At 49.6% G+C, this 14,597-nt stretch overlaps 6 protein-coding genes across 6 annotated transcripts; 1 reads left to right on the forward strand and 5 right to left on the reverse strand.

Moving 5' to 3' along the window:
- Positions 1–253: 253 nt before the first annotated feature.
- M430DRAFT_49140 (hypothetical protein) lies at positions 254–2,122 on the reverse strand (the record flags this gene model as incomplete). Its single annotated transcript, XM_024868045.1, has 1 exon — positions 254–2,122. One exon carries the CDS (start codon positions 2,120–2,122, stop codon positions 254–256), a length of 1,869 nt encoding a protein of 622 aa, XP_024722112.1.
- Positions 2,123–3,824: 1,702 nt separating this feature from the next.
- On the forward strand, positions 3,825–4,481 carry M430DRAFT_65195 (hypothetical protein). Its single transcript, XM_024869155.1, has 3 exons — positions 3,825–3,895; positions 3,947–4,004; positions 4,067–4,481. The coding sequence occupies exons 1-3, from the start codon at positions 3,840–3,842 to the stop codon at positions 4,472–4,474; spliced, it is 522 nt and encodes a 173-aa protein (XP_024722113.1). The 5' UTR covers positions 3,825–3,839; the 3' UTR covers positions 4,475–4,481.
- Positions 4,482–4,637: 156 nt separating this feature from the next.
- On the reverse strand, positions 4,638–5,705 carry M430DRAFT_49142 (hypothetical protein; the record flags this gene model as incomplete). The annotated part of the gene is made up of 2 exons (XM_024868046.1): positions 4,638–5,120; positions 5,190–5,705. 2 exons carry the CDS (start codon positions 5,703–5,705, stop codon positions 4,638–4,640), a joined length of 999 nt encoding a protein of 332 aa, XP_024722114.1.
- Positions 5,706–6,533: 828 nt separating this feature from the next.
- Positions 6,534–9,731, reverse strand: M430DRAFT_40765 (hypothetical protein; the record flags this gene model as incomplete). Its single annotated transcript, XM_024867428.1, has 5 exons — positions 7,859–9,731; positions 7,388–7,810; positions 7,246–7,308; positions 6,866–7,189; positions 6,534–6,785 (listed from the first exon to the last, which is right to left on the reverse strand). Exons 1-5 carry the CDS (start codon positions 9,542–9,544, stop codon positions 6,534–6,536), a joined length of 2,748 nt encoding a protein of 915 aa, XP_024722115.1. The 5' UTR covers positions 9,545–9,731.
- A 1,993-nt stretch (positions 9,732–11,724) lies between these two features.
- Positions 11,725–12,158, reverse strand: M430DRAFT_219398 (hypothetical protein). The gene has a single exon (XM_024864599.1). It carries the CDS (start codon positions 12,066–12,068, stop codon positions 11,820–11,822), a length of 249 nt encoding a protein of 82 aa, XP_024722116.1. The 5' UTR covers positions 12,069–12,158; the 3' UTR covers positions 11,725–11,819.
- A 91-nt stretch (positions 12,159–12,249) lies between these two features.
- On the reverse strand, positions 12,250–14,563 carry M430DRAFT_26499 (hypothetical protein; the record flags this gene model as incomplete). Its single annotated transcript, XM_024865405.1, has 3 exons — positions 12,250–13,970; positions 14,018–14,476; positions 14,524–14,563. 3 exons carry the CDS (start codon positions 14,561–14,563, stop codon positions 12,250–12,252), a joined length of 2,220 nt encoding a protein of 739 aa, XP_024722117.1.
- Between the last annotated feature and the right edge of the window lie 34 nt (positions 14,564–14,597).

Below are 14,597 nucleotides of genomic sequence, written 5' to 3' on the forward strand. Positions count from 1 at the left end.
CATTGTTTTACCTAGCTAGCTAGATTCCTTGCTATAAATTCATATATATACAATTTCATCAAAAAGGTTAACGCCTATGCCATCTACCTTATCAAGTGCGTGCGGAAAATGTCAACGCTATGCATACATGCTGTGATTCTTTGGGGGGTTTCGTATCGTATCGTGTGTCGTTATATCGTGGCATATCGTGTTGTCATGGGAGGGAGTGAGAAGCTTTTGTGGGGCTTGGGTTTTTGAGCAAGATTCGGACTTCTCACCAAGTAAAGCTCTCCTCGATAAAATCCACCACCCCTTCCTCCTGCACCTCCCTCACCACCTCTCTAACATTATCCGCTAACCCACCGGGTCCGCAGACCGTGACGCACATAGCGCCCACCCTATTCCTGACCTCGTTCTTCAACAGGAATTGCACGTTTGGGCGTCCGGGGAACAGCTGCACCGTGGCGCTGGGAGAGATGAGTTGGCGCGCGTCGCGCGGTCGCGTTATGAAGAGCTTGAGCGTGAGGACCGCGCGCCGGTGCGGGTGTTGTAGAAGTGTGTCCATCCAGGGACGAACCCAGGTTAGTTGTTCGATGTCGCGGATGATCCAGACGAGGAGGATGCGGCGCGTGGCGACGGTCGCGAGAGAGTAGTTGTGTAGCAGGTGGCGGATGTAGGGCAGTTGGTGCGTGATGCCGCTGGAGCCCGCGAAGAGGACGACGTGCCCGTAGGAGTCGAGGGAGTGGTGGCCTGCGTAAGGCCCTTCGAGGGCGGCGCGGATGGGCAGTGTGCGTGGAGCCACTCGGGCTTTGTTGAAGAGACGTCGGGTTAGGCCGGTTTGAGCCTGGATGATGAAGGAGACCTCGGTGATGGTGTTTGATTTGTCGATCCGCATTGGGTCTTGCGACTCCAAGTCCTTCTCTGCGCTTGGGAGGACGGGGATGCGAGGTCGGTGGTCAACCCACGCGATGGAGAAAGGGTGGGATTCCCATGGGTTTATCGAGGAAAATCGGAGGTAGGCGTGGGTGCCAGGCTTGATATGGATGTATTTCGGAAGGTGCAGGATCACTCTGCAGGCATCCCCAGGTAGTGCTTCGACCGAGGCGTTTATCCAGCCTTTGCGTGAGTAGTTGCAGTACACGATCCTGACCATGCGAGCAATCCTTTCTCCTAGCCATAATGAAATCGCAGCCCAGATGTAGGGTCTCTGAGGAAGCTTGCCCAGTTCGCAATGAATAACGACGGCAAGCATCAAGACGCATGCAAGTATGATATGGACATCAAGGAATGTCTCGTAGAAAGCATGTCTGACTGGAGAGGGAGAACTCAAGAGGATGACGAGCATAACAATGGTGCCAACCGTGCCCCAGGTTATGAAAGGGTCCTGTATAATCATTGAACCAATGCCAGACCATCCTGTTGCTGCGTATTTGACATAAGCCCAAGCTGCGGTGTGTACGAATACTTCCAGGACGACAACTCGGCCCATCCATCGATGAAGAAGGTTGTAAGTGTCAAAACTGACCTGCAGTAGGGAGATCAAGGGGTTGTTACGGCCTGCGAAGATCACTAGCGGGATCATGTTGACAACCGCTAGATCCCCTGATATGCCCCGTAGCTGAGCTACTACCGAGTACTTGTCGAGTTTCCCATAATCCAGCCATGCGCAGTACACGATGTTGCTTATGACATAGGCGCTCAGGAGGAGGGTGTGGAACCTCGACGGAAGGGTTCCCATGCTGATAGCTGAGGAGAGCCGGATCTCTCGATTGTGACGTTTCTTCCACAGGGGTGCGTAGAGGAGATGTTTCTTGACTTTCCACCAGCTTGTCCGGTTCAGCGTCCAATACGTCTGCTGTTGCCCTGATACGCTCATGGCCATAAGATGTCGTAGATGGGACTGGAGCCTCTCACCCATTCTTACGAGGAGTATGAGCACGGCCAGCGCGCCTAAACTCCCCCACAAGGCATCTCTGAAGATGTTGTTCATCGATATGTTCACCCCGTTGAGGGCGGTTGCAAATGGTGCTATCGCCTCGGCTGCTGACTGGTTTGTCGAACTGGCGTTTGTGGAGCATGTGCTCGTTTCGTTCACGAGCTGACGAAGGGAGTGGAAGGCGTGATGCTCCGTTTGAGAGGCCATTGAGGTACTATCTGTGAAATTCGTGGATATTCGGGTAGGACCTGAGATACTTTAAAGTGTGAATAGATCTAAGCGTTCTTGAGTTGAATGTTTCTAGAAGAGTCGAGGATATTGAGACGTTTGAAGATTGGAGACCAACCTTCGAGATCAAGATAGAGATGACCTCCTTAACAATACTATTCTCCCTATTGTTCTCTAGTGCGGAACAAAGACTTGGTGTTCTGAACAAGAGGCATTGTTGTGAAGTTGATTCGAAGGACAAAAGGTCGTCGTCAGAACTGATAGACAAAGGGCACAATGACTGTCTTGTCCCCGGTATTTAGTCTGTTGCCTAGTATGATTCAAAGACAAAGGATAATATTGTGGATGATCCGATAGGGAAGGGTGTAGATTGAGCTCGTAGAACTTGCGCGAACTGGCGGAATCCCAATACAGAAAATTGAAAAGAAGATGATTCAAAGCTTCGTCTCTCTGATCACTCGTTTGTTAATTGGCGATGTTTCCAACTTGTAATTTCGCTGCTCAGCAGAACTTATAGGTGCAGCGGATTCGACTTCGATCCAAGGAAGCAGAAGGCGGGGGAGCTAGAACAAAAGAGCAGCAAAAGAACTAAAACGCAGGTCATCGCACATGAAAAAGAAGCTTTTCGTAACTATGGGCCGGCGGTCTTTTACTACCACCAGATCGAGAGAGTCAAGAGAATCGGGAGCGGGTCCATCTCGTAGATCCCAGCCACATTCAAAACTACAGACAGGCTTGAGGCAAACGAGGGAGCACAGCACGGCCTACCAACTAGATGTACAAGCAAGAGGACTGCGAGCCTTAAGAAGCCAGGCAGTCCGGGCCAGCTAAAAACTGCTCATCGTGACTCGTGAGTCGTGAGGCTACCTCTCAATCGGTCCTGTGGATTGTGGGTGTATACGAGGGATGTCCCGGGCCACCAGCGATTGGACGTGGATTAACTCGGCTCCAAGTGCAGATCTCGAATATCCTGGACACTTTCACGGCGCTCTCGTTTCACTGGCCGAAGGTCTTGAAACAGCCCGAGAAAGGGTTTCAAGTTTCAACATTCACGGGTCGAGCCGACGAGATAAGACGGAATGATTGGCCATGCTGTATGCATACCTACTGTACTGTCGACACGCATATACTGTGGACATAGTAATCATGTTGAACCACGACTCACAAGCTGTAAGATGACGTTCTGCAGGCGGAATCTTGGATCTGGAGAAGCTTCTGTGTATCAGTCTATCAGATAACACCAGACCGATCTTCGCTCGCGTATAGATACTGTAGATCTGGGTATTAACATGAATCATGCACGAGGGCGGGCTCGCTCAGCCTCTGCTGGTATGGGGGGAACCAGCCACGGGAAACGGGACGGGACACGGATAAAGTGGCTTCACGAGAATGCAAAAGCTGGAGAGGAAACAAGCAATCTCTTACTAAGAACTATTCAGGTGGTTCGAACTAATATGAAAAGATATCAGAGAAATGGAATAGGATGCAAAGGATGCAAAGGAAGTAAAAGAGATGTCGTCGAAGAAATGGACAAAATTCCTCGTCTACTTGGAGCCTTATACCCGAGGCATGAACTCCGCGTCTTCGGACATGGTAATCACGTGAAATGACTAAGTCACAATCGCCGTCCTGCCCGAACCTCAAATTTCCAAGAGCTGGATTACAACCAGCCATTGAAGCTCTCCAAGACCTCAAAATGGGATCCGGATCCTCAAAGCCTACATCTGCGCCGACATCTCATGTCTGGCAAAGGTAAACCATCTCAATTGTTTCCCGGTGCAACCCGAAACTGACATGCCCCAGCGAATCACCCGTCCGATTCTCGCAGGAGCTGGTAGACTCCTTGCAGGCCAGCCCCGAGGTATGTGTCCAGCGTGAAGTTCCCATTCTATTCAAATCGCATGCTGATGCTCAATCTCAAAGACCGACTCTACGCGTGCCAAAGCCCTCGAGCTCCATATCCAAGCGCGTGTCGCCAGCGAGCTGAAACGTCTCCAGGAGAGCGCGGCGAAAGAGTACGAGGAGCTGCAGTCCAAGATCTCCGCTGTCGAGGAGCAATCAGCAGAGAAGAAGGAGAAGTCGGCGGGCGACACATTGAGGGAGTTGGGCAGGGAGGCGGTACAGAATGATGTTCAGGAGTTGAAGAAGAAATTGGAGCAGAGGAAGAAGTTGGCGGACCTGGATGAGAACGTGGAGAAGGCCAAGGGGGAAGTGGTGAGGTGCTTGAGGGAGAATGACAGGCGGCCTCTGGATTGCTGGAAAGAGGTGCAGACGTTCAGGGAGGAGGTTAGGAGATTGGAGGACGCCTGGGTTGAGAAGGTTGTTAGGTAGTGAGTACACCACAGTATCGGGAAATGTAGAATATGTGTAACAGAAGGAAATGGATGGGCCGACTGGCTTTTGGGATATTTCGGTCAACATGTAATCTGCATGAGGGAAGGCAGACCAGTACATAAGACAGAATTCCGTGGTTTTGGTGGATGGGGTATCTTTTTTACTCGAGGAATTCTAGACCAGATATATCTTCCGGGTCTTTGGGAGGAGGACCTCCTGTTTCTTTTAACAGCTGCTTTCTCCTCAACCCCTCTGCTTTCTTCCTCTCCCTCCTCACCTGAGGGTCCTCCCATTCCTCTCCATCCCCCCTCCGCTTCGACGCTGCGCCAGCAGACGTCAGTTGTCTCAGCAGTGCTTGAAACCTCATGATTCTTTCACTGTTAACCCGAAATCGTTCGTTAGAAATCTCCAGCAACGTTCTCAGATCTTTTTCCGAAACGCTACAAAGCTCTCGTCCATCATGGTGGAACCCAACTAGTGATTCCAATGCTAGGCCCATCGAGCGGACGGCGACTATTGGACTCGGCGGCTCTTTAGTAGAGGACGTCAGGTTGATAGCACCACTCTCTCGAAACCCGGCTTGGAGAGCTGCGGAGAGAACCATTTGGGCATGTTCAAAAGATGCCGTGAGGACATGGAGAATCTGGGGCCTGTTAGTAAGAGGTTCCATTAGAAGAAAGGGTAAATTAGATCAACAGTTTTCTGAACTAACCATAGGCTCAAATTTGAAATGTATATACCTCCTGGCGGCATCACGTGGTGGATCGTCGTGCAATGGCTCCATTCCCAGAAGCCCTACCAAACCGCCAACATGCCCATGTTCATCAACCGCAACTTCGGTATGAGAGACGTACAGCCATCTTCCACCTCCTCCCTTCCCACCGACTCCAGCTGTTGTCTCTCTTACTTCACCTGCGTCCCCGGAGACGTCCATTTGATCCTCCACAACTTTTCCATCTTCCCCCTCCTTTTCCCCAGGCTCAGCACGGCTCTCCTCTTCAAACCGCCTTTTTCCCTCAAGAAACACACTAACTCGTCCCGAACAACTACTAGTTGTCACACATCCTTCAATCTGATTGATCTCATCAATGAGATCTCGGATCCCTACATCGATTGAGCCCTTGGGTGACAGATCATCGTATTCTGACGCTGGAACAGAGAGTTGATCCAGGATCTTCTTCTTCTTAGCAATGAAAGATTGGGGGAGAGCGGCTTTGGAAGATTGCATGGTTGTGGGGAGGAAGGTGTCATAGTTCAAGAAGAAGAGGGTTTTAGTGACAAGCGAAATTCCTGCCTTTCTACCGAAACATGAAATCTGGATTCTCCATCAATCATCACCACTACACACTTCACATATCATCGTGATGCTAGCTTTTTCATTCAGAAATTCGCATATAATGAGTTGGTTTATCTGTATTGGGGACCTCTCCCCCTGAACAGCAAACCTTCGCTCGAGAGCTGGTGATGATTTTCTCAAGGCAGCCCGAACCTTCACCAAGTCAGCAAATGGTGTTGTGTTGCGTTGCGTTCATTCATCAATCTGTCAAGGCAAATTCAAGTGTTTGTTACTGGCGCAGCAATTATTGAGTAGCACTGAATTTTTGATATGCCTATCGTCCACTACTTCCGAAGCCCACGAGAGCCATGGCCATCCTTCATAACGCAGACCAAGCATTTCACAATCACCATCATCTATCAATTTATCGCGTCGCACGAATTCATTATTCCTCAAGTTAAGGGAAACCCATCCATAAATCCTGCCCTAACCTCATCTGAGATCCAGCTGAGTCAGTTCAGGCCATCCATAATCATCAAAAAGGTTGCAATAATTAAGGCAACGACCAAAGAAGAGAAAGCTCCGAAAACAGAGGTAGAATCATCTGTACCCAGCAAAACCCCAAAAAGGGTATATCCGACTCAATCTCATCAACAGACGCGAGTGATTGATACCATAGTCAAGATGTGATGTGGGCAAGGGACAGTGTCTGGGCTTCAAGTAGAAACCCCGGTTCAAATTTGCGGCCGACAACGATCAGTCAGTGTAAAGCATTTCGTATCAGTACGATTGCTCGCTCGACGGCAAAGCCTTTGGGCCCAGAGCCTGCCTCAAAAGCTTTTCGATCGCCGACCACTCAATTCTTGCGACCTCAGCCAATTTCATCTGTGCGATGTTTTTGGGGAAGTTAAAGTGCAAGTCGAGATCGCCGAACAGCTTCAATTCCTTTTTCTGTTCACCCCGTGCAGCTTGCTCCGCGAGCGACAATTGCTGCTTGGATTCCGTGGTTTCGCGAATGATCGCAATGTACCACTGAGGATAGTCAGAGTGGCCATTCAAAGATACTATTGACATCTCGTTGAAGAGTAATATAGGTTGGGAACAGAACTTACCAATAGCACATCAATGGGAGCACCAGGTTTAGGGCCAATTGTCCAGATATACTTCCAATAGGCTGCGTATGGCGGAACTCCATACTCAATGGCTGTTTGGTCATCAATCTGACAGATGAAGACGACATCGTCTTTCATTGCAGGCGTGAAGCCAGGACACTTCAAGGCAGCTTTCCAAACACGCTTCAGAAGCATCGGAGTGAGACTGAGGTTCTCCTTGTCATTGTTGACACGCTCCACTAGAAGGGTCAACAAGTCAATGGTAGCCTTGTGCAACAGGCTGCGGTCTTCGATGGTAATGTAATCGACCATATACCATGGGTACTGTTAATTGTTAGCAAGGGAAGCCTTGACCGAACGACCTTTTAAGGGGGATATACCTTGAGCAAAGTACTGATGAGGCACTCGAATGGGCGCTGAGGGCACTCCTTCGAGAACGGAGACTAGAACTGTCAGCGAAATTGTCGAGCACTGGAGACGGGAACAATAGAACTAATGGAGAGGCCACGGAAAGATACTTACTCGCTGTGGCGACTCAACGTGCTTCACCAACATGACCAGCTCCTCACGACTGACGAATCCCTGGAATCCAGAATTAAACTTGTCTTTGGGGTCTCTGGGAATAATCTCAGGCTTGGAGCCATGCCACTTGACATTCTTCGCCTTAGGGAACAAATCTTTCATGAGCTGTTCCTGGCTGGAAAGCTCCACCTCAACATGACGCTGACCCAGACGACCACCACGCCCACCAGTTCGGTTGGTTTCGAAGCGATTTACTGCAGCGACAGCCTCGTTCAGACTGACGAACTCGATATAGCAATCTAAAGTCTTGCTTGTAACACGCTCCATGATAATGTGGATAGGCTCATTGTCCTGCTCTGCAACAATTTTTGCGTTGCGACCAAGAAATGCGAGGACCTCTGGGCGATTGACCGAGTATGGGATCTGCAGACTGTTAGCACATCCTGCAAACACTGGTATCTGGACACTCACATTCTTGATCTTGACAACACCCCAAGTGTCTTCCTTAGCCAATCTGCAATATTCGGCGAATGGCAAGTTTCTGTAATCAAGAACCTCCGCGATAGTCGGCTTACGGGTACCATTTCCAGTCAGGTTTCGAAGCAGTGGACTGGCTCCCATGTTGTTTCGTCCGGCCGGCCCAAGCAGAGAATTGTCATAGGGAACGATGGCTTGCATCGGTGCGAACGGATTGGCCGCGCCTGATGAACCATAGGTAAAGGGATCATTTTCGTTGATTGCCCTCAAGGTCCTAGCCTCGGGCCTAGCAGCAGCAAGCAAACTCAACATCTTGGGTGGTGAAGCTCGGCGTTTAGGGTCGGGAATGTCTCTCAAAGTGGAGTTAGCAGCAGTGGGAGTGTTATCGAGCCAGTTCGAGACGGTCTTGTGAGAAGGATCCGTGGCTGTAATGCTCTGTCCGCGTCGAGATCGAAGGTGAGGAGTCTCGGTATTGCGTGGCTCAGAGCTGAACTCAACATCCAGCTGATGGGGTCTCGGGCCTGGCGTCGGAGGCAAGCTGAGGTTAATGTTGGGTTCTTCACTCATCAAAGACTGACGATCACCGGAGACTGAACGGACGCTCGTATTTCCAGCGCTCTGGACGGAGCTGGGAGTGCTTGTAGGTTGAGGTGTCTTCATCGATGGTGGGTGGACTGGACCTCCGAACTCGAACTTCTGGGGATTGTTTTGGCTCTCATAACTTAAAACTGGTGCGGTTCCTAGCTTAGAGGGCTGCATGTTCTGCTGCGAAGACGAGAGTCTCTCCCTGCGGACGAATTGCAAGGTTCCCTGATGCAGGCCACTGTAAGAGGTATTTGGACCAATGCCATAACTACCTCCCTGATTCTGGACGCCGTATGAGGTAGCGGTCGAGTTCATAACCTGTGGATTGTGCACACTTGGCCCAGAGAAAGCGGATCCCCATGGCTGACCAGTCGCGCCAGCACCAATTCCAGGCTGTGCCATGCTCTGGAAGTTCTGACCTGTGATCGGAGGCGGGTAGGTTGGAGAAGGCAAACCATTTGAGCTTGCAGCGTACATGTTGGGTTGGGAGTTATAAGCTGTCTGACCTCCCCCAGCAGTTCCATACTGACCATAAGGATTAGACGTGACTCCAAACGGCTGCTGCTGTTGAAAGTGAGGTTGCATGCCGCCAACTGGGCCTCCGAGCAGACCTGATTGCTGGGTGTATTGATTGGCAGTCTGATAAGGCGGCATATCACCCATCTGGTTACCTTGCTGTAAGGACTGCTGCGAGGTTGAAGAAGAAGAGATCGAATTGTTCCGGATGTAAGGATTAGCATACATCGGGGGACCTTGGAAGCTCTGTGTGACAGGCGTGATGGGTGAGAAGCCAGTAGGCACATAGGGCGAGGAGGTGGGGTTCAAGGTCTTGCCCGCTCCCACGAAGCTCGGCATGGTCGCGGTTTGAGAAAGGTCAGGCGTGGCCCAAGGGCTTGAGATCTGAGGGATGAAGTTGTACTCCGGTGCCTGGGCTTCGTTGGGAAGGTAATAAGGCAAAGGGATCTGGGTGCGAAAGCTATCAGCGGAGTCGGTCGAGTCAGTGCTTTGTTGACGCTGGAGACTAGGATACTGCGGCATATCAGAGAACTGATTCGGAATGCCTCCCGTGGGGAGGTTGTTTCGGCGTGGCTCCATCGCTGTACTCGTTGTTGTTGGATGTTGAGCAAAGGTGGGTGTGGAGATCTGAGATGAGAATATGGTGGAAGAGGTAAATCGCTCGGGGTTGGAAAGTTACTACCTGGGCCAGTGAATCTGAATCTGCTCAGTATCTTCATGAAGGTTCACTCGCTTAATCCCCCCTTTTTTTTATCTCTTTCTCTGCCTTTGTCGCTCAATAGATGCTTTCCAACTAAAGAAAGGGGTTGAGTCATTCAGAAGCTTAGAGGCTAATCTCTCATTCATAGAGCATGTTGAGTATTGGAAGTTTGACTTGTTGCTTTAAAGCATAGGCAAGATACAGGATTGCAAGTGCTCGGTCTTACTTTTGTCTATGACTCTCTACCTAAGATCATATTTTCAACTTGACCCAGTGTTGAGTTCTTGATATATGTAAGTAGCTTGCTCATAGAAACGTACCTAATACATCTTCGAGGACCATGAATCAAAGATCAATCAATCCTCTTTTCTCTTTAGCTAGTCAGACATATTCTCTTTGAGCTATATGATCGCTGCTGCATGTGTAATAATTCATGATGTTAGCCCTATTTCTACAGTCACTCTAAGCTTGCCTGGAAGATGGGGTTAATCCAGGGTAGATAAGGTCAGTGATTGAACAATCTTGAATACTGGGCGAGCAAGGAAGTCTTGTTGCATATCATCAACTAGAACGGGGGTAGGTCAACAAAGGTGAGGAAGTTGAGACTCAGACGTGCAACAAATGCTGGAGAAGGGGGGGAGAGGGGTTGATCTGAGTTGATCTGAGTTGATAACACCGAGACAGGAACATATCCCTCAGGCGACGAGGCGCCACTGCGATGTGCAACAAAAGTTGAGAGGGGGCGGCTTTGAGCTGGTTTGTTTGGTAACGCCAAGGCTAGGCGGCATATCCATCCCTCAGGCGACGAGGCGCCACTGCGATGTGCAACAAAGGTTAGAAAAGGGAGAGTGAGGGGGCTGATCTGATCTGATAAGGTAACGCTAAAACATGAATATCCGTCCCTCAGGCGACGAGGCGCCACTCCGACGTGCAACAAAATCTAGAAAGGAGGCTGATTTATCCCGATTTGGACGACCCAAAAAGGAAACACTGCTTGGCACGCCACTCCGACATGCAACAGAATTCTAAGAAGGGGGATACTGCTACATGATTGGATGATCTCAAGCCTTGGGTAACGTAATGCTCAAGTACGATGTGCAACAAAACACTCAAGATAGGATATCTCTGCCTGATTTAGACAATCCATAACAGTGCTATATATCAGGCGCTCAGGCGCCAGTACTCCGATGTGCAACAAAGTCCTTGAACAGTAGGTACCTAGGTACCTATGTACTCTTCTGTTACCGGTTAATCTTAAATTTAAGCTCAAAATCCGTATGTAGGCCAAGCATGGCTTAGATGTGCAACAGAGTTCTTGAATAAGGGGTACTAAACTACTAGTTCTATAAAGAAGCACTCTGATGATGATTGCAGTCTTGAAGTGCTTCTAGAATCAAGAAATGACGTCTGCCCAGGTCAGACGTGCAACAAAAGATTAGGAGGGGGCTTTATATGCCTAATTAGGATAACCCGAAAGATGAATATATTATGGGTGCGACTTAGATGTGCATTAAAGTTCTTGAAAGGATGGCGTGTTCATCTGGTTAGACAGCCTTCAACTTAGTCTTAAATGCCAGGCACAATCTAGGTAGGTGATTTGAATTGCGCATCGCACTTATAGAGAAGGGTGAGAAGGTGAGGTGTAGCTCTTAGATGAGTTACGAAATTCGTGAAAAGGGGGGGACTAGCGTAATTTAAGCGAGGCGTAGATACCTTAGGAAACAAAGAAGCGTTTTGACGACATGTTGTAGAACCAGACTGCTTTTGAAGATGAGAACGTTGTCGAGGTCAGATGTGCAACAAAAGCTTGACGACGACGATCTGATACAGAATCAACAGGCCTTTGAAGGTGAGAACATCGGCGATGTCAGATGTGCAACAAAAGTTTTGACGATACGGCACAGAACCAAAGGGCTCTTGGAAGGTGAGAACATTAGCGAGGTTAGATGTGCAACAAAAGCTTGACGACGACGATCTGATACAGATTAAAGAGGCCTTTGAAAGTGAGAACATTGGCGATGTCAGATGTGCAACAAAAGTTAAGTTCCGTGGGGGCGCCTTTGTGTCATTGGCTGAATTCGGGTGCCTACCAGAAATTGGGCTTCTAGGCTTCAAGACACGACAGGTATATAGACAACAAGTCTACCAGGTACTTTAAGCAACATGTATTCTTCTATACAGCAAGCTATACTTACACCCTATTACTAGGAAACTTGAATTAATAAGGATAGGATAATTGAGTATATGTTTTCCAATTACGTTCTTTACGGACTTTATATCCCTAGACACGCTACCCTGGAACTCCAACACTTCTCTCTGAGTACACAATCCATATGCCAAACGCCTTTGCCTAGAGAAGAGAAAAGATGCCGTCTTCCTTGAGTCACCCACCCAACCGTCCATGCACGACAAAGGAGATATTTGTTTGTTTGTAAAAAGGCTGACGGGCTGTCACACCGGGCTCCCCAATCCCTTCCATTTATTTGCAAAGCCGTTGCTCCTGCTGCTCGCATATATATTCGATATCAGTCATGGGTTCGCTTCCTTAATCGTTATCTTTGGCGCCTCCTCAATGGGAATCCTATCACCGCACAACCTTCCGATTCCGTACCAAGAATGGACTAGGCATGTCGTCCGTCTCTGGATCCCAGACCGGCGGTGGCGTACTCTCCTTTGCGATCCTCTCTGCCATCCGCGCGGCGAATGCTTTACCCTTGGCTTCGGGGCTCCTGGTCCCATCCGCAATCTCCACTGGTCTGCCGCCAGCTCTTGCTTGTGCTAATTCGACTAAGGTCCTCCCACGTGGTGGTAGAGTTCCTGATCCACCGCTGTTAACTTTGGCCATGTTGTTCTTTACTGCGATCTTGTTCAGATCTTCGCCTGTATTGGCGCCTTTGGCTTTGAGACTGCCTTTGCGGGTTGGTGAGAGAGGGGCATTCTCGAGACTTAGGAGATTCGTGGAGCTGGGGATCTTGGATAATCGTCGATTGGGCGAGTTGCTTCGTTCTTTCAGCGCAGGGTTGCTTGACTGAGGTCTCAAATCTGGCACGTTGGATAATGTCGGTAGCGATGGGGCAGTCGATGCTTTGCCCGCGGCAAAGATATTGAGCTGGCTGTTCTTCTTGGCTAGTGGAGCAGTCTTCTGGGAGACCAGAGCTGGTCGAGCACCGGCTGGTTTGAATGGGTTCTTTGAAGCTTTTGGTCGCGTGGGTGAAGGTACGGGAGGAAGGTCGTCCTCATCATCCTCGTCGTCCGAGGTGATCATAGTCGGCTGCCAGCGAGCTTCAGCTCCAGCTGCGGCAGCCGCAGCGAAGATGTTTCGTCCGGTACTGGGGGCTTTCGTGCCACCATTGCGGCGGGGTGAGAGGGAGAGCGAGGCAATGGAAATTGGTGATGGTTCGGACATATCCACATCCATTGGTGTACCAGCTCCGCCAGCAAACATAGTTTGAGCCCGGCCAAAGGGAGTGCGTGTACTTCTCTTGAGAGTTTTGCTGGGTTCTGGAGAATCCATTGAGAGATCCGTCAGATCTGTCGTAGAGGGGAAATCGAGATCTCCACTTGTGCTCACTGATGAGAGTGGTATGTCATTTCCAGGCTGGGGCCCTGAACCTGAAAGGTCCTTTGCTGATGAGGCACTTTGCGTGCTAATCCTCTTTTGCAATTCATCCTCCACTCTTTCCCGTACTTCTTGGTCAAATTTCTTTTGCAATCGTTCAATCTCGAGTTGCACAAGTCGATTGATCTCTAGCTGAGCCTTGACTTCCCATTCCCTTCGCAGAGAATTCTCAATCTCTTGTCGCATTTGCGCTTTCTCTGCATCCAGTCTCTGGAGCCGGTCTTCTGCTTCTCGTACCTTCTGCATAGCAAGATCCTCCTTTGTTTTCAGTAGCCGTCCAAGTTCTACAACTTCCTTCTCCTTTCGCATCAGCTTAACAACAGGGAGATTGAGTAGGGTGGCAGTGTCAGGCCGCCGGTCCGGGTTGACTTTGAGGCAATCTCTAATGACAGCGTTGAGTTCTGGAGAGTAAACACTGGGTAACGGTGCAACCTTTCCCTCCTTGATCTTTTGGACTAGTTGAAAGTGTGACTTGGCGTTGAATGGAGGTTCTCGAGCGCAGAGTTCGTAGATGATGCATCCGAGTGACCATATATCCGATTTGAGGGTATATCGCTCTGCTGCGCAGATTTCAGGGGACATATAGAAGGGAGTACCGACGTAGGTGGATGCAAAGTCGTGTGATTGCATGATTTTTGAAAGACCAAAATCCCCAAGTTTAACTGAATTGTCTTCTCCAAGGAAAACTTCAAGATATTAGCCGGAACTCCCAACGCGACCAACATTAACTCACCATTTTCCGGCTTGAGGTCGCGATGCAAGATCATAACACCGCCAGGAGGTGTTCGCGGTTTCGCAGTATTGCCCAGCCCCATGACATTGCTTCCAACTTCTGGGGGATCAACGCCGTAGTGACACCTGTACAGCGCTGTGACCAGCTGAGAGAACATGCTCCACACAAATCCTTCTTCTGCGTATTGCTGCTTCAGCTTAAGATCCTTGATGACGCGACCGAGATCTCCATTTCCGCAATATTCCATATATAAATGGAGGTCTTGGGTTGACTTCAGGTGTTCCCGGTGGTAATATCCAACGATGTTCGGGTGTCGAAGAGAAGAAAGAATGGCAAACTCAGCGTGGAGTTGTTCTCTTTCTTTTGTTGACATGCGCACATAATTGATCTCCTTGCGACAGAGCACTTGACCATCTGACTTTCTGCGCACCTTTCTGATGATCCCAAAGGAGCCATGGCCTATATGCTGTTAGGTATCATCCATGTACTGACAGCTCGAGACTCACCGATCTTCTCCAATACCTCGTACTTCTCTACTTCAGACATCGTCTCTAGGGCTAGTAATCCGAGTTGCTGTTGG

Source organism: Amorphotheca resinae, assembly GCF_003019875.1.
Source record: "Amorphotheca resinae ATCC 22711 unplaced genomic scaffold M430scaffold_4, whole genome shotgun sequence".
Classification (NCBI taxonomy): domain Eukaryota; kingdom Fungi; phylum Ascomycota; class Leotiomycetes; order Helotiales; family Amorphothecaceae; genus Amorphotheca; species Amorphotheca resinae.